The 26,798-nt window shown below is 42.7% G+C and overlaps 1 protein-coding gene across 3 annotated transcripts in view; it reads left to right on the plus strand.

Annotated features, from left to right (window-relative positions):
- Positions 1 to 26,798, plus strand: part of YAF2 (YY1 associated factor 2) — a 186,737-nt gene that overhangs the window by 137,016 nt on the left and 22,923 nt on the right. For 2 of the 3 annotated variants that reach the window (XM_078674298.1, XM_078674300.1), the window contains one exon: positions 8,976 to 9,185. In XM_078674298.1, coding sequence (XP_078530424.1) covers positions 8,976 to 9,185 — 210 coding nt within the window. Of the gene's footprint in view, positions 1 to 8,975; positions 9,186 to 10,754; positions 11,351 to 26,798 lie in introns of those variants that run through there. The other variant, XM_078674299.1, reaches the window with a different exon arrangement.

Below are 26,798 nucleotides of genomic sequence, written 5' to 3' on the forward strand. Positions count from 1 at the left end.
GGTAAAGTGTTTTAGAACATTAGAATGCTGAGATGGAGTAGCTTTGGGCTTATAACGGCTGGAATAAGCCTTCTGCTCCAACATTCCATTATATAGGTCTGCGGCTCAGGCCTATAACTCTGGTTCAGGGCCTTTAACAACCTGTATGGCTGTAGTAGATAATTTTGATTCTGTTATCTGGAAGTAAAGCGACAGTGGCTCAATGTAGATATTGCAGTTGACTGGGGATAACATAAAACCATTGGAAACTCCACAAGTGATCGGGATTTTCTGAGACCTGGAGGTACCTGTGTGAATGAACTGGTGATGGTGTGAAAGGTAGTAGGAGAATCGGTGAAAGTGACTCCCATTCAGGACTTCCGGTGTGGATGAGGATGGGATGGTCTATGTCAAATGTGTCTATTAGTTCTAGCAATTTGAGGAGGAAAGGTTAACTTCATCTGTGGTCATTAGGGGGTTTATGATGTTTAAGGTAACTCTCTATGCAGCAAGGTGATCTGAAGCCTGATTGGTAATCGTACTGTAGAAAGCTGGCATTGATATGATCTTAGAGTTGAACATTGTCTGCTTTTTCTTTGATCTTGCGAATGAAGATAACAGGCCTGTAGTTAGCAAGGTCATTTGGGTCCAGTTTTTTTTAATTCGTTTTTTAAATTAAATATTTAGGAGGATCTAGCCTGTATTGAGCACTTCTGGTAAGGTGTCTTGAGCGAAGTGAGAGAAGAGTTGACAATGGTGAGAAGAGGTGAGCGATTTTTAGGACCTTCATAGGAGATACCTTTGAGGGAATTTAATTGGATTAGCATTGTGGGATGGGTGGGTTTAAGGAGAAGCTGGCTAGGCTTGATGCGCTCTTGGATGCTCTATTTTTCTGTGAAGAAGTGGTTTATGGCATTGTACTTACATGTGGAGTGTAGGATAGTAGAGGGGGTGTAATTGATGCAGTGTTGGATTGTCTGGAAAAAGAAAATAGCAAATTTAGACACCTTAGCAGAACTTTGCAAGGGATCAGCCCATCCTTTTAAATGTTCTCAAAATGCCTTGAAGGGACTAGCTGATGAACCAGGTACACATTAAACATTTGAAGAAGTCTCAGGATGGGTGATAGAGTATCTGAAACAGTTATAGGATTGAATACCCATGTGGAGAGTAACCATTTCTTGTGCCTGTGTCATCACCACTTGAAAATCCTATAGAGTGCCGAGATATAATGTGGAACAGCTCAGTTTTCCTTTATACTGAGGAGGGTGAGGTGTTTAACACTCGTAGGGCTGCTTTCTAGAATGTCAGCGGGGTCCAAAATACGTTTTTTGAATTGATTGATTGTGTAGTTCTGAATTTCGAATGTTCTGGACTTCTAAATCCAGATCATTGATACAGTACATAATGCCTCATTAAGACCCATTCACAGTGGGAATTAGAGATTTCTTTGCAGACTATTTTTACAAGACTATTTCCTATTGATGTCTAGTAACACATTTTAAAGTTTGGGACGCATAGATACTGACATTGGTGCATATTTCATTACTCTTGCCCTTATGACAGTTTTCAATTTTTGAGAAATTATTGTGGAATATACACGGGGATATAAGTCATTTAGACGAGGTTATCATTTACATAATATTGCACCGGATTATGGTTGTTTTTAGTTTTTTCTGAAATAAATGTTTTTCATGAGAGTTCATCATTCAGTTCCTACATTAGGTCAGGATCTGCAGGGAGTCATTTTTAAATCTTATGCCTGGGTTTGTTTTAATGGACAATGTAGATTTGCAGCTTGAAATAGCCCAGATACAGGGGAGGTTTGACAAACTACTACTCAAGACCAGTGGTCATGTGACCACTTGTGTCCGCAGCCGCATCCAAGTGCGTGTTTCCCATGGAAGAGGTTGTCATCTGCAAATCCTTCCATCTGACTTTGCTTCTGGCATTACAGTTCTTAACTGGAGAGCGAGTGACAGCTGCAGGTATCTTGCATAATGTTTAGCACAATAACCAGGGGCATGTCTTCAGAAATTACAGCAGAAGATCACACATATCTCGGTTCTCCTTCTTTAAAAATTAGATCAATTTCTTTTGTTACCGGTACAATTTGGTAATATGCATAACTAAATAGACTAAATTTAGAGTTCTGCTATGTTTATTTGTTTAGCGCACTAATCACCCCAGATGGTATCCAAGTGCTTGGGCAAGGTTTGTAGATGTGTGGCCCCAAGGTGCTTCTTTGAAGGTGTTCAGCTTCTTGTGGAGCTCAAGAAGTGAGGAGGAGACTGTGATGTGTTGAGGGTGGCCGTTCCATGTCTTTGGTGCGGTATAGGAGAATGAGCGACTTCCAGTTTTGCTTTTTCAGATGCAGGGAGTGAGTGCGAGCGAGGCAGAGCGCTGGTATCTGGTGGGTTTGTGAAAGTGTATGCAGCTGTCCAGTAAAATATTCATTTACCTGCAAGAATATCTGCGTATTTGAGCTTCAACCTGGACTTTTCAATGTATTTAGAAAAGCCTAATCGTAAAGTTCTTTTGTTAATAAGCGCTTACATAATGTTAATAAGACAGCCTCCAATACCTGACCACATTAAATGGTTGTGTACTTTCCAGTTGTTGAATGTTTAGGTCTTTTAACTGTATGATCTTAAAACCTTTTCCACACAGTGGTGTTTGATATGGTTTTAGCACCTTATTCGATTCTAGTAAATACGTTCAGAGTTTTACCTGTGAACTAGTATAATAAATGAATATTTGGTAGGTTAAGATCTTTGTCTCGCCGATGTCAACGTTGTCAGTTTTCCCTCTTATGACCTAATTTCCTCACCTGAGCCAGCGCGCATGCTGTGTGAGGCATTTAGTAAGCGCTTTTGAACTCAGAACACACGCTCGTTCATGTGCTTTTTTTTTTTATTATTATAATTGCCTGTGCATGCGTCTTTCTTAAAAAGACAGCACGCATTTGGTCCAAAGCGGGTGATTGTCCCGCTGCCTTTGTTCCCTGGCCTAGGGTGCTCAGGAGCGAGCATTAATGCCATCTGTTTCCAATTATCGCGTTTGTGTTAATTGGAAACAGATGATGCGATGGCGGTCAGTGCTGGTTGCGCTGGTTTTTCGCCTGCAGCTGCGGGCACAAGTGCACGCACCACTTCCGGGCTTGTTTACACTTGAGCCGGGGTATTTACTCTGCAGAGGTGTCGCGCGTGCACCACTCCCGGGCTTGTCTTTCTCAGGTTACTTCCTCCCACATATATGGTACCCATCCACACATGCACACAATTGCCATCGGTGCTGGAGAACTCAAGGTATCTTTCTGTCCCACATTTAATGGACATTCAAGACCTATTTGAATGTCAGTTTTGGAATTTAAGGAACCAGCTTCGTGTCCCGGCGTCAGCTCACTATCCTGTGATTCTGGGCAAATGAATTAATCTATTCTACCCGTGCCAAAAAATATATATATATTTGCGATGAACATGTGACGGAAGTTGATTCCTCGTAAAGTCTTGCCACTAAAGGCGTAGACCGGTACTACAAACTCTGTTCTTTTGAACAGATAATAAAGGCGGCCGGCCCAATATTCTCGATCTGGACTTCAATCGCATCATTCATGACATGACATTGCAAAGTAAAGAAGCTATTTATATTACAGAGGTGTCGGTTTTGGTATTTAAGGAACCATCTTCGAGTCCCCGCATCAGCTCACTATCCTGTGATTGTGGGCAAATTAATTAATCTAATCTACTCGTGCCAATAAAATAATTTGTCCATCTGTAATGCAACTGGTGGTCATGTAAAGCGCTCTGATACCTTTGGGTCGAGCTCGCACTATATAAAACTGCACATGCAAAAATAGTACAGACCGCGTCTCATTGTTTGCGGTAAAGCCCCCTTTTAAGTAGTAGCTGTGCTACCAGTATAACATCACTTCCTGGAGAAAGGGGGGGGGGGGGGTCACTTCTCTGGCTCTCTAAGGTTTGCTTTTGCTAATTGGACCGGTCACTCGCTGTGTTTTTTACACTTGAGCCTGGGTATTTACTCTGCAGAGGTGTTGCGCGCGTGCACCACTCCTGGGCTTGTCTTCCACAGGTTACTTCCTCCCACATATATGGTACCCATCCACACGCACACACAATTGCCATCGGTGGCGGAGCACTCTAGGTATCTTTCTGTCCCACATTTAATGGACATTCAAGACCTATTTGGCACCATGTGGCCCGCAGTCCCAGTTGATAGATTTTAGTCACTGTTTTGCCGAACCCAAGCCTCAAGAAATGTTACACATTGAACACCTTCTTAAAATGTTGCTCTTGTCCCCGAACTTGTTTTTTTTTTTTTTTTGTTTTTTACTAACAAGGTCTCAAAGGCGAGACCTATTGGCTATGCCAATGCTTGTTTAAAATGGATTTATGCAGTGGCTTGGCTATGCTGACAAATACTCCAGTTTGAACTTCTGGTCATCTTAGCAGGTTCCATGTTGATGTGCAGAGTAATCGTCCCAGACCATTGCTGTGGTCCCTAAAGATTCCCACCCTTTTTAGACCTGATCTGGCCCCACTCATCTTTGTGAAGGTGGGTGGCCTGAGCCCTAATGTGCTCTGAACTCTGCTATAAGACACATTCCCCATAACATTATCAATTATGTAGGCTTCTCTCCGGCATTCTGGTTTCTCACTGTCCCAGGCTCGAGAGCAGCCTCAATCTTACACTCACCTGGAAAAAGTCGTTGGTCCTTTTCACAGTCCTCATGGGGAAATAAGTATTTCCCATCCATTTATATGTTCATCGCCAACTAATTCCATAGCTACATCTTTATATCAAGGTGGAAATGGTTTCAAACGATTGAGTAGTGTGGGCATTTTATGTTCCTTACAATTAATTTACTGCTTGAAGTATCTTAATTGTTTTCTCCTTTGATTTATAATTGGTAGATGGTGGGGTGGGGGGGTGTATTTCCCTATTTTCTCTAATATAGTGGATATGGCCTTGCACCGCTTTCTGTCCTTAATAGATGAGCTATTTTACTTCTCTCGGGCTAAAATCTCCCTAAGACTGGACTCTGATGTTCTCTTCACTGTTTATCATTGGCACTATGGCATCCTTAAATATGGTTAATTGAGCTGGGGGGGGGGTGTAACTAATGTATTCAGTCTTGTTGCGTTGCAGACAGACTGATAACTAGCTGTTCTAAACCAATTTTGTTGGAACAATTTTCGAAATTGATTCGTAATGGACCTGTTTAAATGCTCACTTAATAATAACCACACTATCAACAGATTTGGGATCAGGTTAAATGCCTACTACCAGCTCCTCCACTTCACATCTACATCCCTCGAAGAATAGCGTAATTACTTTTTGACCACTAGTTATCACACAATACGTGATATCCATGTAATGTAATCTCAAATTGGCAGCTCCACATGGCACAGGGGTTGGTGCCCCTCCTGATGCTCCCGATTCACCCAGGCCAGTCCTTCCTTGACCAGTCATTAGTCCACCTCCGCCACATGTGCTAGAGATTAATCGGATCCGTCGAGTACCCATAGGGTATTATTATTCTGCATTGTATTCCCAGCATAATTCCAGGCACGCGTCCTGCAGCGCGCAGATTAGCAAAAGAAACCACAGTTTAGAATTCTCATTTATAAATTCTTTCTCTATATTCAACATTTTATAAATTCAGTGCCGCCTCAAAAAGTTTGATTACTGACCCACACGTAGCCCCTAATGTACCTTATAAGACTATAAATGCTGTTCTTGAAATGTGGAAAACTAAGGTTGAGCCAACAGACATTTAGTCTTATTTGGGTTCTATTTTTTTGGGGGGGCGGAGGGGGGAATGGAGGTAGCCTGGATTCTTGAAAGGATAACTTTTTGAAAACACTGGTTCATAGTTTGACAACCTCTAGGTTTAAAAAAAATAAGTAGATCTTTGAAAAGGTTTTCTAGGGGATTACTTTGTTCTCTTAGCGAGAGGTTTGCTGTTCAGTCTTTTTAGAGCTTTATTTTTTTAATTTTTTTATTTATGATGCAGTACATTTTAGATTATTCTGACATGGACTGCTCTGCCCAGGCTCCCATGTAATACGTTTCCAGAAAGACTTGGACATTTCTAATGCTGTAGCATTGTCACCTACTTGTTGCCATAGATTTTGTCAATCAGATCTTAATTTTCTCATCAACTGATGTTCAAAAACTGCAGTCATATGCTGCTTCTATGATGTGAGATATGGTGACATTCTTCACTTCATTATTGTTGTGAATTTGCCTATACCTCCATCAGTGCCTGATGTGCATAGGGAATGGTCTTCGGCCCCAGCCTGCTTCAAGGTCAAACCAACTCCAAAACCCTGAAGGTTATGGGTTTGATCTGTGCCCAGGTATATCGGGGCTCAGAGCAAAGCCTTTAGATAAGCCTTGTGGCTCCTTTGATTTTGTTCGCCCCTTCTGCAGGTCCCCCATGGGTGTTTTTGGCAACGTAATTGAAAAAGTTTTTTTTTTTAAATGTTATTGTTGCGTCATAAACACTGGAAGACCTGGTTAGTGAACTTCGAAAAGTTTCACGGAGCCTTGTCTTACATTTGGCTCTCTTGTTGACAAGAGGCATTGTCCAGCCAAATGAGATGTTCCCTTGGTGGCCAATGCAGTTGGAGTGTAGATACAATGGATTGGGGGACCCCGCTTCCGCTTTTTTGCAAGGTTATCTAACTAGTATGCAGAATAATTTAGATCCTTTCCAAGCGAACTGAGCACTCGAGGACACTGTGAAAGCATGATGGTCCTCAAGTAATATCTTTGTTTCACAGGGCTGCCTACTATCTCTGCTACACTTTCATATAGTTCTGCAATGATACTCTGTTTCATTTATACCTCGGTGAAAACACTGAGAAGGACATAGAGCAAAGTTACAAGCTTGGTGGATACTAAACCGCTGATTGGTTCTGAACATTAATAAGATGGAGCTTATATGAGTCGGTTCATGACTTAAGGAGCGGAGTTATGAATGTATGTGTTTTATAGACTCCCCTATTTGGTATTTGAGGTAAGATCTTTGGGCTTTATAAGTGACCAAAATTTGTGATCTGAGAGGCATGTTAATCAGCTGATCAGAAACTTCAGTTTTGAGTGCAGCAGTTGGTCCAAGATATGTCTGTCAATAAACAAAAGAGCGTTTGTGTCGCAGACCATTGGCCTAGATTACTGTAATACGCCATGGAGCACCAAAAACTTTAAAGGGGTTGGCAGAGGATAAAATACCCCCCTTGCCTGCTGATGGTACTGATGGTAGGGACTAGATGGCATGATAAACCCATCTGCAGCTTGTCTATGGCATTGGCTTCTTCTAGCTAGCGAGTCAAATATAAAACTTTGTCCCAGATCTATAAAGCCACCTGGAAGGGTAGTCCTGCATACGGTAGGCAGAGGCTTACCAGATGTACTCATGAGAGGACTTTGAGATACTTTTAAAGGTGTACTCTTAGGGTGTAAAATGTTGCAGGTGGAGGAGGTAACACCATGGAATGACACCTTCTACAAATTAAACCAGCTAATCTTGACTGCTTTTAGAAGGGGCTGCTAACGTTTCCATACTGAGTAGTAGTGGTTTCTTGATCCCACGAAAGCACCTGGATGCATGACTGCTTCGGTGCTCTATTAGCACCATAATCCAGCAGTTCCTTACTAGTGGTTTGTTACACTTACTCGGGGTCCGTAACTATTTAGATTTAGAAGATTAAATAATATTAGCAGATTAGCCTACGAATTCTTGAAACATTGTTTGTGTACTGTACCTTACTATGCTCTTGTATCTGATGTAACTTTTAACGCAACAATCCTAAATGTAAAGCGCTCCGATACCCTCTTGGGTCAAGTTCGCGCTATATAAAACGTTATTAATAAATAAATAAAATCAATAAAGTGTATGTAACTTAGAAGCAAAACGTAAAATTAAAACTTTAAAAAATGTCTGTAGATGTGGAGGAGTTTGGAATTGGGAGCTAAACATTAAGTTGGTATCATTAGCTTCATTTGAGTACAAAGGTCAAGTACTGCACACAGAACCTAGCATGGACTGGCTGCCTCCATTGAAGCTCTGCTATGTGGGACAAAAAGAGAGCATGCATTGGGAGCAAAAAAGACAGGGCTGTGCTAATGTCTATCACATCGCTTTGCCTCTTATAATTTAAAAAGGGAATTTAGAGAGCGAACCAACATTCACATTAAAATGTTGATTTTTCAATACTTCTTGATTTAGGTGAGTGTTTGATGTATACTTGTTTCTGTATTTGTGTATATTCTTATGAGGTTCAAATCCTAAAAACTGCTTGGGCTTGGTCCACAGCTTCAAGTAATCTCAGTGAAGGTCCCAGATTCCAGTCGTGGTGCAGTGGGGGTCCACAGAAGTCAAACGGTTAAGAACCTGAGTTGTAGACTGTGGTTGTACGGTTGGGGATTGGTGCAGAGTGATGTTGAGGAAGGTGACTTTTAATACCTTCAGACTCCAAATTTAGTGGCATTCACTGACTTTTTTGATGGCCATTCTCACCTTGGAAACACTGTTCTGCCTTAAAAATGTTTACTCAAAGGTTCTTCAAGCATTTTAATGTGTTGAAAACGCCAACAGATTTCATACAGGTATGGTAGTAGAGCTTTCTCAAAAGTGAGCCCACGGGGAAGAAATTAAATGTTTTTGGGGATGTTGCTTACTGATGAACTCCTTCAGACATTGCACCACTTTGAAAATACGCGCAAATGAATGTTTGCCATCGACTGTGTTTCCAGGAGTAAATTTAGAGGATATTTGTGAATGCCTGAAATCTGCTCGAAATGTAGGGTGAAGCCTAAGGCCATATATTTCCACGGTTATGTTTTTTTCAAAAGGTGTTTGTTAATAATGTGTGTTTTTGTTATGGACAGTCATAACGTATCTTGGGCTGTCTGCCTGTAAATCAGGTTCTTTTGTCTTATTCATGCATCTATATATTCATGTGCAGAAAACCCCGGCCGGTTGCCCAGTTGGTTTCACAGCAGGTTACCCAGCAGTTTGTTCCCCCTCCACAAGTGAAGAAAGAGAAGAAGGAAAAGGAGAAAGATAAGGAAAAAGTGGAGAAAGTGGAAAAAGAGAAGGTGGAGAAAGAGAAAGTGGAAAAGGAGAAAAGCGAGAAGGACACACCTATCAAAAAGAACAGCCAAAAGAAATCCAGGTAACTGCCAGATGACTTTAACAACTTTATACACTATACTGTGTCGTTTTCTGAATACTGTTTTTGTGGTCTCGGATGCTAATGATCATTTTAACATTGCTTTGTCTGTTTTGCTATGTACTAGCGCTGATTTCAGAAGGGACTCTGAATACATTGAGAACCTGACACGAAGGCAACATAGCTATTCTCAAACTATGCAAGAGAAGCGTCTCGGTGCTCCTGAATATGATAAACAATTAAAAAACATAGGATTTTTTATATTTTTTTGTAAACAGATTTTGATCATTTTCATGAAGAATACATCAATGTAGTTCATCAATGTACAACATGGTGTTCGTGTTTACACTCGGTTGACAGCGTATCTGAAAATGAATATAAGATTGTGGTAAAAAAACAATTCTTTCAAGCAAAGGTCAGGCCCAAACTGCGAGTTCAACTTCAGGTTCTTTAAAAATAAAACGTACATTAACCAAACCTAACAGTTCACAAAAAATACTTTTTTCAGTGTTTAACAAAAAATGAAGCCGCAAGGGATGAAAAGCTCAATTGTACTGGACGAACATCAACCAAATGAAAATAGAAGGAATGTAAGGTTTAGAAGTCAGTCCAGTCTTCTCTTTTCTCTTCTGAATCTACACAACTAATCTGGAGTTCTATGCAAACCACATTGTGCACAGGTTTTATGCTAGTTTGCGGAAGGTAGGATGGTGACCCCTTAGTAAACAAGGCTCTAGCATTTGAAGTGACAGTCAGTGGTGTTCTTGTAAAACCTGTGAGAAATATCCAAACTTTCGCGATGTGTATTTTTTTCTGAGCCACCAAACGTTTTCCTTTCTATCTTTTCTGCACGGGTTCCCCTACATGCAAATTCTGGCATGAATGGTTAATCTCCAAAATCTTCACAATTCTATGGTTTTGATGACATATTTTGACTAAAATAATTGTTTTGGTCTTTCAACCAGTATTTAAAAAAAGTTAAACTCCACACAACCTGAAAGGTGTTGGAAATTCTGTTGGAAAATAGTGATCTCCTCTTTACATCAGCTACAGTGGTCTCACCATGGGCTACTAAGTGTCAAAGGAAAAATTCATGCTGAATCTAGTCGAGTTAAGGCCACATCAGTGGCTTTACAAATGCATGTGCCCATTTCCAAAATCTGTATTGCAGCCATTGGGGACATTCTACATCCGTTTGACAACATTAGGTGCATTTTATCATTAAAGATAGGGCTTTAGCAAGGAAGCTCTTACCAGACTTTTTTGCTTTAATCCTGATTTTGCATCTAGTGTCTCCTCCCAGCCTTTTCAGGGAAGTAGAATTGCCTTCCCAACTGGATGGGAAGGAGGAAATAACGTTATCTTCATTATGATTCTAGTACTTTGTGTGTGCCCATGTATTTTGATGCCCCGTCCACGGTCCCTTTGCAACCTTTTCGCCAAGCCACACACACCGGCTAGCACTGCCTTGCCTACTACATCTCCCGTTAGTCACTCTGAGGCAGCATGGAGTTATGTTTCTTTCTCCTCATTGTGAATGAGCTTTTACCATAACTCTTCCTTCTGTTTCAGGTTGTCTTACGAGGCCAAGCTTGACATGCAAGAACTAAGTATTACCCACCCTTTACGACCATCATTACAGCTGCAGTATGAACGGAAGTCCAGGGTCAAAGTTCAGTGCGCCTCAGAGCTCGTTCTTGATCTCCCCTCAATGCTGTTCTTAGCTCCTCTTTCTCTGCTCCTGTCTTACATTTTCCGCAGAATCCCGGGGTTGTGTTTAAGAAATGATCATGCAATTCATGGTTGATTTCGGCTTACTAAAAAGTAATTTAGTTTCCCAGTTTGCTAACTTAATAAAAGTGTAATTTCAAGGTTTGGTGTGAACCTTTACGGAGTTTGTTGTTAGGGTCATTGAATGCACATTGATCTCCGTTGATACCTTTTTCATCGCCTTGTACTCAAATTAAAACTGTACATTTCTTAGGTCTGGAAAGCTTAAAATATTTCTGCTTTGTACTAAAACTCCGAGTTGTTTTCCATTAGTGGCTTGTGCATTGTAGCTCTATGCAAGGTGGTCATGCTTTGTGTTACTAAGGCAAGCCTGTGATCTTGTACTTCTTGAGTTCCTTATTCTTTAGTTACTTAAAGGTGCCATCTCATAAAGAAGCATTCGCCCCCCCCCCTTTTCTACCCAGCCCTTCTGATTGTGGCACATCGTCGTATCTTAATTGTGGTTCTCTTTGAACGGCCTTTCTAACAGCGACGTTTTTAACGTCCTCTTGTGCCATCAAGGAGTGTAGATATGTGATGGTATTAATCCCAAAACAACTATTGGAATGGAAGGTGTAATCTGTACGTTAAAATCAAATCCTTTCCTGGCTGTCTATATATAATTTGTACCCGCTTTCTCTGACTTCTCTCTGACCATTGGGTGTTTGAACTCCTGCATTTTTGTTGTTTAAGGAATGCACACTTCAATAAAGTATACCGTTTTGCAGTTTTCAGCTCCGTACATTCTTCCTTTGCCAAGGTGGTAAAGCAGTTTGTAATTATTACTTTAGGGATGTTTGTGCCTAGTTGCCTTTATTCTTTTAGAAATTCTAGTCCTCGCTTCTTTTTAAGTTCAGAAATAATTTTATTTCAGGGAAAAAGAAGAGACAAGGTGCCAAAACAAAGTGCAATAAAAAATAGAAAGTACAAGCCTATCAATGAGCTATGGGCATAATACATGTAGAAACATAACGAAAGCTAATCACAGGTATCAGGGCTAAAGAAAATGAAAACCACAGTTGTAGAGATAAAATCACATAAAAGGAAATGCATACAATTGATAGTGGAAAATAAACGGAATGCGGAGGGCAATCAAGGAGGCTTGAGAACTTCTTGCTGCGAGGGTTGTGGATGAAACGAGCGTTTAGCACATACATCAAGATAAAGCGTAACAGGAAGCCATAAATCTGTACGTTTTGCTGCCATGTGGGCAGGAAAAACAAAAGCAGTATCCAATCTGTGATTATGACATACGTTATACCACCATGCTTTAAAAGAAATGTTAGAAAAATTCTTCCAGTTGGCTGTAATTTGCTGAAATGCAACAGCTAATAACAAATCAATAATCTGTGTGTTAAGATCAACGTCATCCCAGCAAGGAGAGAGGCTTCCTAAAAAGACATTAACCTAAGAGAAAGGAGTTCGGGTCCGAAATATTACATTAATTTGGGCCCAAACTCGTAACCAGAAGTCATGAACAGATTTACATGAGAACAACATATGAAACAACGTCGCTTGTGGTGAAGAACAAGACCAGCAAATGTGTGGAGTGGTAGAAAAGCGCTTGTGGAGATCAAATGGCGTGAAAAGAAGCCTATTGTAAATGAAGAACAAAGTCTGTGTTAATGTTGCTGCTCTAGAGGACTTGCGAATCTTATTCCAAAAAGGGATGGACCAGGATGTACCAAAATCTTGTTCCCAGCTTTCCTCCACCTTAGATTTGGGTCTAAGAGGATCTGTAGTGTGTAGGTATTTGTAAATGAGGGAAGATTTGGGAGAGGTGCGTAAAAAGGAGTGTAGTAACGAGACGTGGGTAGGAGAAGAAATAAAGGAGGGTGCATGCAAGAGGCGGTTGTAAGTTATCATTGCAGCTTCTTTAAGAAGAAGGTATTTGTGGATAAAAGAAGCAGGCAGACCATAGATGACGCAGAGAGTAGGGAAGGATATGAAAGATGAGTGGGAGAACAATTGGGAAACCCAGATTAGCCCTCTGTGCCGCCAGGACTTCCAGTAAAAGGGTTTGCCGCGTATCAAAAGGGAAGTGTTGTGCCAAATAGTGGAAGCAAGAAATTCATCAACAGTTACGGGAGAATCAGGAGACGAAGAGTGTAGCAATTTAACAGTAAATTTGTGAATGGGAGTAGGAATAGAGGAGGGCTTGTGTAAGAAAGAAAGCTACTCAGCAAGAGAGAAAGGGGAAAGGAAAAGACGCTCAAGTTTAGCCCATAAAGGGCAAGGGGAAGTCGGGTCCTGCAACCAGAGGGAAGCCTGTCGTAGCAGAAAGGCCTTATGATAAACTGGGAAATCTGGAAAGTTGACTCCGCCTTCTGATTTGGGACGAATAAGTTGGGCAAGGGACATTCTAGGTTTTTTTTTGCTCCAGAGAAAGGATGTCATAAGTGAATTGATTCTCTTGAAAAATTTAGAAGGAATGGAGACGGGCATATTGGAAATAGTGTAGAGAACTATGGGAGAGAGCATCATTTTAATTTTATCAAGGCGGCCCCACCATAATAAGTAAAGGGGATGCCATCTGGTTGTTAAGTCTGTTAATTTTTTAATACATTTGTTCAAACAGAGGGAGACTGTGTCTGAAATAGTAGGGGTAATATAAAGGTCAAGATATTTAATGTGTGAGGGGCTCCATGTAAAGTTGGAGGCACTAAAGTCAGGCTTAAATGTGAACTTCGTCATGGGCAGACTCTCACATTTGTCATTGTTAAGCTTGTAACCAGATATCTGAGAGTAATCTTGTACTTCAGCAAGAAAGGCAGGAATAGATTCAGTTGGGTTGGAAATAAAAAGTAAAATGTCATCTGCATATGCAGCAAGCTTAATTTGAGAGTCAGAAGCATGGAAAGCAGAAATGTTGGGGTTTTGGCGAAGTTGGGATAAGAAAGGTTCCAGGGCCAGGTTGAAAAGAAAAGGGGACATGGGACAGCCTTGACGTACACCTCTCCCTAGATCAAAAAAGGAAGATACTAGGCCATTGGAGCAAACCGCCGCACGGGGATTGGAGTATAATAGAGAAATCAAAGAGAGAAATTTAGGGCTAAAACCAAACCATTTAAGAGTATGGAACAGATAGATCCATTCAACCCTATCAAAGGCTTTCTCAGCATCTAGGGCAATTGCTGCAAGGGCATCAGGTGATTTATGAGATTTCGATAAAACATTAAACAAAAGCCTAGTGTTATCCGTGATAAATCGGCCCTTGACGAAGCCTGATTGTTCCTCACCTAAGAGATCTGGAAGTAAGAGGTCAAGGCGGGCTGCGAGTGATTTGGCAAATATCTTGTAGTCAATATTGACCAAGGAAATAGGTCTGTAGTTCTTGCAGTGTTGTGCATCCTTCCCTTCCTTCAGTATAAGGCAGATGTGGGCGTCAGAGAAAGAGCCTGAGGAGACACCTAAGGTAAGAAAGGAATCCAATAAAGAGTGTAGTTTGGGGATGAGGAGTTTAGAAAAATGCAGGAAAAACTCAACAGTGAAACCATCTGGTCCAGGGGCCTTGTCTTTTCGTAAGGTCTGAAGTGCTAAGAGTAATTCATGCTGGGATATATCTAATTCTAAGGAGGAAAGGTCGAGAGGGAAATTGTTCGGCTTATGTATAGTAGAAAAGAAGTGATCTAGTGACTGAGTAGAGGGTTGAGTTTCAGAAGAATACAGAGTTTTGTAAAAAGAGGAAAATTCGGTGAGTATATCTGCATCTTTAGTGTGAAGATTAGATTGGGTGTCATAAATGGATTCAATATTTAATTTGCTGTGTTTAATTTTCAAATAGTTAGCCAAAATTTTCCCGGCCTTATTTCTACCACCATAAAGTTTTGCACTAGATTTTAATAAATAAAGAGAAGCGTCCTCTGTGGATTTTTTGTTGAACTTCATTTTAGCATTAACAAGGGCTGTCAAACTGTCTTGTGAGTGAGAAGTAAAATAGGCGTGCTCCAATTTCTTGATATCACGAAGAATATCCCCTGTAAATTTACGGGCGAGTCTTCGTTTCTTTGCAACATAGCCAATTATAAAATCTCTAGCCGAAGCCTTAAAGGTGTCCCAAATGGTAGATTTGGGAATGGAGGGAGTGTCATTAAACAAAAAAATTCATCAGAGAATTCAATAAAGGAAGCAGTAAATTTGGGATCCAACAAAAGAGCGTTTTTGAAGCGCCATCTTTTTGGTCCCACGGGTTTAGGGAGTATATCAATAGAAACTATGGTAGGGGCATGGTCTGAAAGCAAAATTGGAGCAATTTCAGCATTAGTAAGAGTTTGGGCAATATTATGAGTAACAAAAATATAATCAATTCGGGACTGGGAGTGATGGCATGGGGAATAGAAAGTAAATTCTCTTAATGTCGGATTACACAAGCGCCAAGCGTCAATAAGTTTATGTTGAGAGATAGCTTGGGTAAAAAGCTTGTGAGGTTTGTTTGGAACATAGGGAGACCTAGAGTGTCGATCAATAAAGGGATCAAGGGGTTGATTGCAATCACCTGCCAAAATAAAGTTATCGTCAGCAAATCTAGTGATATGCTGGGAAAAGTTGTGCCAAAAAGCAGGATCGCCACCGGTGGGAGCATAAACATTGAGGAGGGAAATTGGAACATCCTTTAGAGACAGTTTAACATGTAGCCATCTACCTTCAATATCTGATTCCTGAGCAATTAGAGAGTGAGATAGAGTTTTACGACATAACATGGCTACTCCATTCCGCTTACCATCACCCTGGGAGTAGTAAACCTCACCCACCCAACCTCTTTTGAGCTTAGCTGATTCTACATCAGATAAATGAGTTTCTTGAAGAAACGCAATGTCTACATTCAAACGGGCTAAGTGTGATAGAATTCGTTGTCTCTTAATTGGAGAATTGATGCCCTTAACATTCCACGTAATTACTTTCAGAGACATAATGCATAAAATAAAAGAAAAAGGATTTCAATAGCAATATAATGAAAAGAGCCCATGAAAAAAGGTAAGTAAAAGAAAGGAATGTGATCATAAGTGCCAGAAAAAAGGAAGAGAAGAAATAAGGAATATGAGAAGAATCTCAAGGAAGGGAAAAAAGGAAGATAGCAACAGAGGAGAAGATAAAAAGCCATAATAGAAAAGCTAATGTTAGGTAATAAAACAGTAAAGTCCCAAAACACATGAGCCATAAACCTGTAAAACAGGGAAAAGATGGAACAAAAACCTGAGAGATTCATCAAAATAGATTAAAAAAAAGGAAGGAGATGCAAGAAATGACAAAAAAGAAGGCATGAAGAGAGAAAGAGCAGAAAGAATGATGAAGTGAAGGGAGAAAGGACACCTTGGAACACAGTTGAAAATAAGAAAGAAGGGAGAATAAGAGGGAAAAGGAAAAGGCATACATTGAAGGAAGGAATGAGAACGTACTTACGAGGGATGAAACCAGGGAAGGGTAACCAGAAAGGGCAACAATCGAGAAACTGGGGGGGGTAGAGCCAACTGGAGAGGGCGAGACATCCAGTGCGAGCGAACCGTCAAACCGGGGGGAACATCACACAGCGAAGTGTAGATTCTGGAAAAATATGAGGAAAGAAAGACATCAAAAGACAAAACAAAGAAGATGTAGTACCAAACAACAACAAAGAACTAATTTTTTTTGTAAAACAATTTTTATTGCAGGGTTAGATAAAAACATTCAGTTACACAGTGAGCTCCACGCAGTTCAGTAGCAATCTGTCATAGTCGTTTCTCAGTTTCATGATACACAGCCCTTCAGCCCACATCCCGGAGGCAGGGCGGCGTCATTTACAACAAAGAACTCATGAATGACTTATATAAATATAAGGAAGCAATAAACGAAAGAACTCTGTAGAAGAAAGAAGATTAAAAAAAAAATAATAAATAAATAAATAAAAAAAACTAGTGTAACATGCATGACCAGATCAACATGAACTGAAGGAGCCAAGTAGTGAACAATAGCAACTCAACAAAGTCATGGAGGAAAAGCAGATGAGGAGCTGGATGAGTCCATGTCAGCTGTTTGACAAAAATTTAGAAAGCTCCGGAGGCGAACAGGGTCTTCATAAGTAGTCTTCTTGTTGTTATGAGTGACTCTGAAGAGGCAAGGATGAAAAAGGCCATATCTGGCGCCAATGGAACGAAGTTCTGGCCTCATATCCAAAAAAGCTTTGCGTCGGTTAGCTGTGGCTCTTGCATAGTCCTGCGCAAAGAACAATGTGGATCCTGACCAGGTTAGACGAGGAGAAGCTCTAGCTGCTGAGAACTTTAAGAAGATCAGTATACTCCAGGAAATGCATGTTAACTCCTCTTGGTCTCGAAGAGGCAGAAGCCGGTGAGGAGGCGCGACCAAGCCTATGTGCACGCTGAATGTTGAGCATGGTGCCTTCTGGTAAGTGGAGGAGCTTAGGAAGGAAGGATTTGAAGAAAGCAATAGGATCACTCCCCTCACAATTCTCCGCCAGGCCGTAAATGCGCAGGTTATTGCGCCGATTGCGATTTTCAAGCTCCTCAACCTGCTTCTGGAGAGAGGAAATCTGCGACTGCATATGCATAACCTTGGAGGATGACTCCTGGAGAGAAGAGACACTGTGCTCTACTGTCGTGACTCTTGCATCTAACTGCGACCAGTTATCAGTTAAAACCTGTAGCTTGGTATTGGTTTCTTCCATGAAGGGACGAAGGGCCCGTATCTCCTCCAACAACAGCTCCATGGATACAAGTGAGGAGGAACCCGACGGCGATGGAGGGTCTTTTTTAAGCCGTTTCGTTGTGGCCTTCCCCGATGGTTGCACAGGATGATCCGAACTGGATTGCGACATATGATCAGCAGACGCCTGAGAGGCTTCCAAATGAGCCAGCACAGAAAATACTTTGGAGTTCTTAATGAGGATGCGTCGTGGGTTCCTAGGAGCACGACCTGTTGTGCCGCTATCCATAAGAGTGTAAGCAACCACTAAGAAAGGGGGCAGCAGTTGGGACGTTCTGTCCGTGGAACACTAACAGATGAATAAAGGGACCATGAAGTCTTGAAGAGCACACAGGAGCAGTGTTAAAATAACCAGGGAAAAAAATCTCAAAATGACATAAGAGTGTCAATAGTCATGTAAGAGCACAAGGAAATGTCTATCTGGTCAAGCTATGAAGGCCTCCCGTAGTGATAATAACACAAAAGGGCCGCTGATATGGGAGATATGAAAGCAGCATACCTCATAAGGAAAAACATCCAATGGAATAACTCACAACAGTATAGGCAGTGCAGGCACCATGGAAGAAAAAAAATCAGCCAACCTTAGCGAGGCAGGAGGGAGGCATGCCTGTAGTCCTTTGTGTGGTACAGGAGAGCGCCGCTCAACAGACGTGCTGAAAATCAAAACAAAATGGCGGCCGTCATAACGCCGCGGGTGAGGAAAAGCGGCAGAAACTCCCGAAGCAGTAGAGCAGGACAAAGAAACAAGTCCTCAAAGCATTCCTGGACCCTTCCGGTATTAGATAATGGTGTTGTCGCCGAAAAACTGGTCCGTTTATAGCTGGTTCCCCCGGCGGTCACGGAGCGCTCACATAGACGCTCCCGACTCCGCCGGGCGCTAAGCCACGCCCCCTAGTCCTCGCTTCTTAAACCTCTTTTGTTTGCTGTGCAGTGCCTAAGTAATAATTGAGTGTCATTCGTGCTACAGCATGAAGACTAACTAAAATAAGATATGCGAAAGTTGTCAGTAGTTATCTAAATCCAGGAATCGGGCTCTTTGCTGAAAGACGTTGTGGCAAAAAGAGCAAGTTGATTGTAGAGGAAGAGTTTCAGGGTAGAGCTAGGAGACTTTGACCCCTGTACGAGTAGGGTTCTGACATCCCAAACATACAATTGTCTGATACAAGCATTGGGTGTAAAAAAAAAAAAAAAAAAGGTCCAAGAGACCTAGTGGGCTTTAAGTATAGTTCATTAGATCAGCATGATGAAGTGCACCTTAAATGGGAGGGGGGACAGTGATATCTCTGGATAGGCAGAAGGCAGAAGTTAATTTTCTTGGTCTCTGTTCTGTCTGGTAGCCGTCTGCAGACCCCATAAATGGGAAAACAGAACGTTCTTGGAGCTAAAATTACATTCACAAATTATCGCGCTGAATGTCTTGCCTACAGAGAACAGCTTGGAGTGTACAGAATGAATTGGTGAAAATTGTAGAGCTTCAAGCAGAGTGTGGACGAGCAAGTGCCACAATAAGGCTTCATTCACTTGATACGTTTTGCCGAATTATCCTTGCACAGATAGAAGCAAAAGGTATATAGTATTGGAAGAAACTCAAAACTCATTCTTCATCCAATCAAAAAAATGCTGGCAGTGAAAGAGCAAGAATACTTTGTGTGATGATTTCGGTTTTCATAGAACATCTGCTGTTATTGAATTATGGAACAAAATGCAGTAGTATTTTTCAGATAATTGAGAGGGCGGAGCCACTGGCTCTCAGGAAAGCACCATACTCTTCAGCTCTGAATGTGCTGCCTTAAGGTTTTGTAATCGCTCTGGGACAAAGAGAACGAAGGTAGTGCAGCATGCTTTGTGAACAGGGGATAATGTTCTCCACAACTGGTGTTATTTTTTGTTGATTTGTGATTCATTTATAACAAAGTAAGTGCAGCCAAGAGGCTTATTGCAAATAATCACAAAAACATTTTTTAAATAAGACAAACATTGAAAGGTGTTGAACCAAACCTTCAACTAAACTATGACTGTAGAATACTTGAACAAAAATAAATATTGACAGGGGGCGCACCTATGAAGAACATTTAATTCAAATAAAGCGAACATTACAAATGATCAATCTGTTCAAAGTTTTTTCTTTACAAAAGAAGGGGTACATATTCCAAAACACAGGACATTTATGTACAGTGGATGTTTAAAGTTTTATAATGTCAAATTGTGAGTCACATCTGTCCTAACTCACTCTTTGAAAGAATGTTTTCTTTTTCAATCATCCATTCTTCTTAATTGCATGTTTGTAGAGGATTGAGCACTTGATGCGTAACAAAATACAAGAAGTGTGACACGCATTGACGTTTCTGTCTCTGGATTAATTAATAAGATGCACAAACTTCAGGGCAGTAAGCATAGGTTAAAAATGGTGGACCTTGAAATTTTGAATTAAAGAATCAATCAATCAGGATTTATAAAGCATGGCTATTCCCCTGATAGGGTATCCAGATGCTTTCAGGTCCGAAAGGCATATTTGAAACGCCAGGTCTTGAGGGCCATTAGGAATCTTGAAAGTGAAGTGAAGGACCGGAGGTGCGTGGGGAGTCTGTTCCATGTCTTTGCTGCAATGTGGAGCGTCCTCCACTTCTGCTTTGGTAGATGCAGGAGTATGGGCAAGTGAAAGGGAGGCAGAGCTTAGTCTTCTCGAAGGTTGGTGGAAGTTCAGGCGGTGGTTAATGAATACAGGTCCTTGGTTGTGTAGAGCATTGTCTGCATCTTGAATTGGCATCTCTTCTGCACAGGGAGCCAGTGGAGTTGCCTAAGGTGGGGTGTGATGTGGGTTCGTCTGGGAAGACCGAGGATGCGCCTGGCTGCGCCGTTCTGTATGGTCTGAACTTTCTGTAGGTGTGCAGCGATTCCTATATAGATGGCATTGCCATAGTCCGGTCGGCTAGTGATGATGGCCTTTGTCACCTATAAAGGGGTAGCCACTTTAAGACTTTACATAGCATGCGCAGATTGTGGAAGTAGGTGAAGGAGGCTGCGATCCTCTGTAATTTCATAGTGAGTTTGTTGATGATTCAGAGGTTTCTGGCATGGTTGGAGGGAGTGGGTGTGGGTCTTAGGTCTGATGGCCCACAGGAGTAGTTCCATGTGTTGCGCATGTTGATAAAGATCAGTACTTCCGTCTTGTCTGTGTTCAGCTGCTGGCAGTTGTTCTTCTTCCAGTTGGCGATGTTAGTCCTGCATCTGAGGAAGTTGGTTCTGGTGGTGGTGGGGTCGTCTTTGAGAGGATGAGTAGGGTGTCATCTGCGTAGGAAATTATGTTGAGACCATCACAGTGTTGGCCAGCTGGTTCATGTATGCTTTGAAGAGGAGTGTGGGGCTGAGGGATGAGCCCTGGGAGATTCTGCAGATGATCTCCTTGGGTTCAGAGGTGAAAAGTGGTAGTTGAATCCTCTTAAGTTCTTCCGGTGAGGAAGAAGGGGATCCATCTGAGCATGTCCCCTTGGATGCCGATGTGTTGTAGTCTTTTGATCAGCATCTGCTAGGATACGGTGTCGAAGGCTGCAGAGAGGTCGAGGAGTATCAAAGCTGCTGTTTATCCTCGGTTGAGGTGGGTTCGGATGTAGTCTGTGGAAGCGATCAGGGCCGTTTCAGTGATTGCTGCAAAAGCCGGATTGGGAGGCGTTGAATAGCTGGTTCTGCTCCAGGTGTGCCTTGAGTTGATTATTGATTAGCTTTTCCAGAACCTTCACTGGGAATGAGAACAGGGAGGTTGACTGGTAGTGTTTTGAGTTCCAGGCATCTGGAAATGTTGCGGTGGTGATAGAGGTGTTGAGTAGGGTGGTGAGTTCCTGGGTGATCCTTTGGTTTCCGAGATTGAAGATGTGGTGCGGGTATTGGTATGTGGGAGCTTTGAAGTGGATGGATTTCACAGTGGATGGATTTCACAGTGGAGAGATTTCACGTCGGTTACAGTGGTGGCTTATTTGTCGAGGAAGTCCTTAGGTGTGGGTTGGGGTTTGAAGTTTCTCTATGGTTGCGATTTTGTTGTGGAACAAGAGGGTGAGGTTGTTGTACAGCTCCTGTGAGGGTATGATGTTGTTTTCTTTGGCAGTCGGATTGGAGAATTCCTCGATGTCTCCTCAGCTCTCTGGCACCAATCTAGATCACGCAGCCACTGGTCCCATTGTGGAGGAGCCTGCGCCCCCTAGCCGCTGGCTATATTTCTTTTCGCCACCCCAGCTGCCAGTGCCAGCCAGATGTCATTATATCTGGACCAGTCAGTGGCCCCCTTGATCATTAGCAATAACCACCTGGGCTCTAGCGGAACCGGTAAACCGGTAAACCCACAACCGTTGCCATCGTGTCCGTGACCTTAGTAAAAAAGGGCACTATCTTGAGGCACTCCCATAATATATGATAAAAGGAGCCGTCACCTCGACATCCCCGTGCGCAGAGGGCCAACTAACTTCTTCCCGAGGTATACAAGTGAGTGCAATATATGCAATGTTGAATTTTTAGCTGCACTAAAAGGAACCTGGCGCGAATTGCTAGCTCTCGTGGGCTTTGTAGGGCATCCTGCCAATCGTCATCCTCCAGGGCATCTATGTCGCTCGCCGATTTTGATGTGTGCAGAGAGGGCTGTCTTCTTTGTTGCCCTCAGCAGGTGGTGGTAGAGGTTGAGAGAGATCTTGAAGGCTGCCCTGTCGGAGGTGTTCTTGCTGGTGCGCCAACTTCTCTCCAACTGTTTGCTGTCCCATTTTGCTGTACTGAGTTCTCGGGTGTACCAGCTGGCCTTTTTAGAAGATTTTCTCTGGCTGTTGCTCTTGATGGGGATGATGCTGTATGCACAATTGGTGATGCAGGCTTTGAGGTTTTTTTACTCCATTTAAGGTAGGTAACTGTAGCAGAGTTGGAGGTGTTGAGGTTGTTTGCCCAGCTGGTCTGTGATTTTGTTCTACCTCTGGTGATGTACAATTACATGTATGCCTCGGAGTCCATATAAGCTGCTTTTGTTAGCCAAGACAGATCTCCCTATTGCACTCAATCACAGCAATTTAAGTTGGTGGCCAGATTCTCTGGTGCTTTCTTAGAGCTGGTCACCCAAAGCGGGCTGTCAAATTTTGCTGCAGAACAGTCCACGCCACCCTTAAGCTGAAGTGGGACAGCTGCAGAGTCCTCCATTTTGTTGGTCCGTTAGGTGATTTCCTGCTGTATCACTGACTGGAAAAACAGGGGGTGGTGCTTCTGTTTCGTAAACTGCTTTTCTGACCACTGCGCATGACCGCAGACCAGGAAACAGTGAGCATTGAGTGTAGCATTGTGCCGCATAAAGCCAAAATAAATTACCAGATTCCCGATATCTTTGTTGAGAAACTTCTCAATCATGTGACGGGGGAAAAAGAGCTCCAGGGGAGAAGGGTAGCTTCTCTTCTACACCTAACACCTGCTATACCCCCCTATAGATTTTGTGAATCCCTCGAAGGTTGTCCTGGCCCAGGTGGTGGTGGTGGTGGTGGTGGTGATGCTGAAAGAACTATAGAAAGCCTCAAAGAGGATTGGCAATAAACTGGCTTCATTGGTGTGAGTTTGGAGAAATGAAATGTTGTATCCTGAAAATTGGATGAAGTGTGGGCACACTGCAGGGTTGGGTCACAAATTTTGAAACAACAGTGGAGGAATCTGAGGCAGAACTCAGTCAGATCAAAAATTTCAAGGGTTTTGCTGTCACTTTTATTGTATAGCCATAGAACAAGGGGAAACTACTTTAAAATTGAGCGAGAACCTCATGAATCAGATCTCGCAAAGCATGGCCATCAATTGAGAATGGATATGCAAGACCGGCTGTAGGCTCTTTCCTGGAAGCTCAAATACTTCAGACACTCTCATCAACGCTGGCTGCCAACTAAAGAACCTTCAAGTAAGGTGTAAAAAGAAGATACACTAGCTGCGGAATAACAGAGCTAGAGCAACGATCTGCAGCAGGAAAGAATGGCGCCAGTATCTAGGTTTACCATGATTTTAGTCTCACCTCTCTGAAGAAACTGGAAATACAACCAATTCCTAAGAATTTTACTGTCATTGGGCCTTGATGCTTTAGTATTGTTTTCCATCAAAGCTGAAGCAGAGCTAGTGCAATGCATCTTTATATCTACCTTGTAGCTGTTTGTAATTTTCTTAAATGGTTGAAAGGGTCAAAAGCTGGAGGAGCAAACGCTGCGGATACATCTATGACTTTGACTTGAACTCCCTTTTATAACAGGTTTTACTTGAAAACTGTATAGTCTGCTCGATGTCCGGTCAAAAATATGGCCTTAGAGTTTAGAGAGGTCCATTGGTTCCTGCGTTGTGTTTAGCTGATAACTGCCTCATTTTTCCAAGGATCTCCTCTGTAGGCTTCTATTGGGGACCAAAGCTGGTATTGGCTTTTGAGTGAAACCTCACAGAACACAAAGAATGGCAATAGTTGAGGTTTAATTTGCTTCCACTTTGAATTGTAAGTTTGTTGTGAACTGTTTTTGTGGAATTGTGCATTGATGTTATATTTGTACATTACAAATTCTTGTTAAGGAAAACAGTTTAGTCCAGCAAACAAGCATGTCTTCTGTCGGAGTGTGCTTGTGGACTGCTATGTGAGGACCATTACAGGTACGTGTGTACCCAGAGTATTGCCTGCATCGCTAGACGATATTTCATGTCTTCCAAATTCATTTAATAAGAATTTACTCACATAGAAGTTTGTGTATGTGTAAATATATATTCAATGATAAAAACAAAGGTTAAAGTAACATTATAGTAAGTTGAATGTCAGGGACAACATTAACGTTTTGAACTTAAAAACAAACAAATTTACCAGTTATTTTTTAGCAGTCCCAGCCATAACTTGCACTCCCGCCATGCACTGCTTAAGACCTCACATATTACATCATTCATATTTTTCCAAGCATCTCTTTATTGATATTTAATCAGAAATGCAAACATCACCTGTACAGTAGTGTCCGACATTATGTAACACTATAGATTTAATCACAACTCTGTTCTAGGCACTGTGACATTGTCCACACTCTTGTAAGCTGCACACAGTGTCCCATCCTAAACCACCGGTGCTCAGTGCACCACCGCGTACCCTAGCCCCCATAATGAAAGCATCAGTGAATGTCCCCCCTCCTCCCGCCAAGCCTGCAAGAGAGTTCAATGGCAGGGGAGCAACCTGAAGACTTTGGGAGAGGCTCTGCGTGTAGCCGATGGCGTTGTAATGTGGTAGCATAAACAACCCTGGTGAAACTAATCTAGGTCTGTGTGTGTGTGTGTGGGGTGCTCTGGGGAAAAATGCAGGGTATCCTCTAATTGGGTTACGGTATGAAGAGGGGTACGGGGGAAGGAGCAGTCTGGAAGACCATTCGCTTACTAATGATTCCAGGGGGGAAAAGATACAAAGATTTCCATAGAGGGGCAGACCCAAAATCACCATCCATCGAAGTGTCCTTGGGGCAATGTCACACGCAGGTGCCCACTCCTGATGCCCCCTGCAATGTATTATTAAGGGCTCTATAGTACCCAGTCCAGCCTCTCTCACGTGACCAACCGGTAGATGTTTGCACCTGCCCAGCTCTCAGGCGTCTCTCTTGTCTACCTTAGCCTAACCAAGATACAAAACCAGTCTTAAAAAGTCCACCAGGGTCAAAGGGTGTAAATCCCCAGATGGGAAAGAGACATGCAGAGCCAGGCCTGCCAGCCACACTTGAGAGCATGTAAGACCCCCGATTCCTCATAGGACATGATCCCTCAACACCCGCTCAAGTACAGCGAGGAAGAATATAGTGTCAGCACTCAAATCACTTGTTCCGTCGACATTGGACGTTCCGGCGGAATGTCATCCAGAGCTCGTATCTTATCATCGTCCAACGAGGACATTGAATGGCCAGGCGAGTCCGTGGTATGACTACGGCAGGACTCCAGTTGTCACCTCCAGAGTCCACTCTCTTACAGCCTGCTCCTCAATCGGCTTGCTCTTGGAGCAGCCCTGGTGCCACCGAGGGGGGTGTTAGCGGCGGCCTCCTCCAGTATCTTTAGCCTCCCGCGTAGAAGGCGGAAGCCCTTTAGACTCCAGCCAGCCCTCGGTCGTGGTCTCACAGAAATGGGCGCTGCCAGAATCTAGGGCACACAGATTAGCAGAGAACATTAAGGAGTATCATATTCCCTTTTGGCGAAGGTAACGCTTGACCTGCATAAATAAGCTGCGCTGGTTTTGTACCTCTGTTGTTTAGTTCGGATACATTGTCAATGAACTGTTCTTCACCTGCCAGGGTTCCTTGGTGCATGATACCTGCAAAATGTTGTTGCGGTAGTTTAAGAGTTGCACCACCACTGGGCAAGGAGAGAGCCCTGGATGGGGGCGACCGACCAGGTACTCTGTGAGAGCTCCACTGAGAATAATGTGTACCTTCTTCCTTCAAGCACCATCTTAAGGAGCCAGTCCTCAAAAAGAGATCCATGTTGGGGCCGTCTGTCCCCTCCAAGCGCCCCACTATGTGAACATTTTATTACGCCGGGAAAGGCCCGCTGCGTCATTTGCTCGGATCCGTAAAAGAGTCTCCTTCTCCTGACGGGCTTTCAGCTGGGATTTATTGGTCTTTACCCTGTCTCTCATTTTGGCCTGGTCAGCCCTAAGCAGGCTCATCTCCATCATTCAATGTGGGGTCCATAGTAGCCTTAATCTCCTTGATGGCCTCTCAACAGTTCATCGAGCTGGTCAGTGAGGAGGGACTTCCATCTGGCCATGGGGCCCCTCATCCCCTGTGCCATTGCTCCTGGCACAGGGTAGGGTTCTCCTCCCCCAGGCTCCGGGCCCTTCTTAGTGCAGTGCTGTTGACCATGGTTACGGGTCGAGGCTCTCGAGCTTAGTGCAGTGGAGGGAAGTGCCCCAACCTCACTTATAGTATCGAGCTCATAGGGAACAGCATAACCAAGATAATCATCACTCACAAGCAGAACTCAAAGGAGAAGGGCAGCCCAGCCGAGCACGAATTATAGTTACTTGAGATAACTATAACTGCTGAATGTCTATGGTTTTGTGTGTTTAAAATCTGAACATAACTAATTTCCCGCAATCTTTGTTTTCTTTTAGTGAACCTCCACTATTTCGCTTTTAGGCTCCACTGACTG

This window comes from Lissotriton helveticus, chromosome 1_1, assembly GCF_964261635.1.
Source record: "Lissotriton helveticus chromosome 1_1, aLisHel1.1, whole genome shotgun sequence".
In the NCBI taxonomy this organism is placed as follows: domain Eukaryota; kingdom Metazoa; phylum Chordata; class Amphibia; order Caudata; family Salamandridae; genus Lissotriton; species Lissotriton helveticus.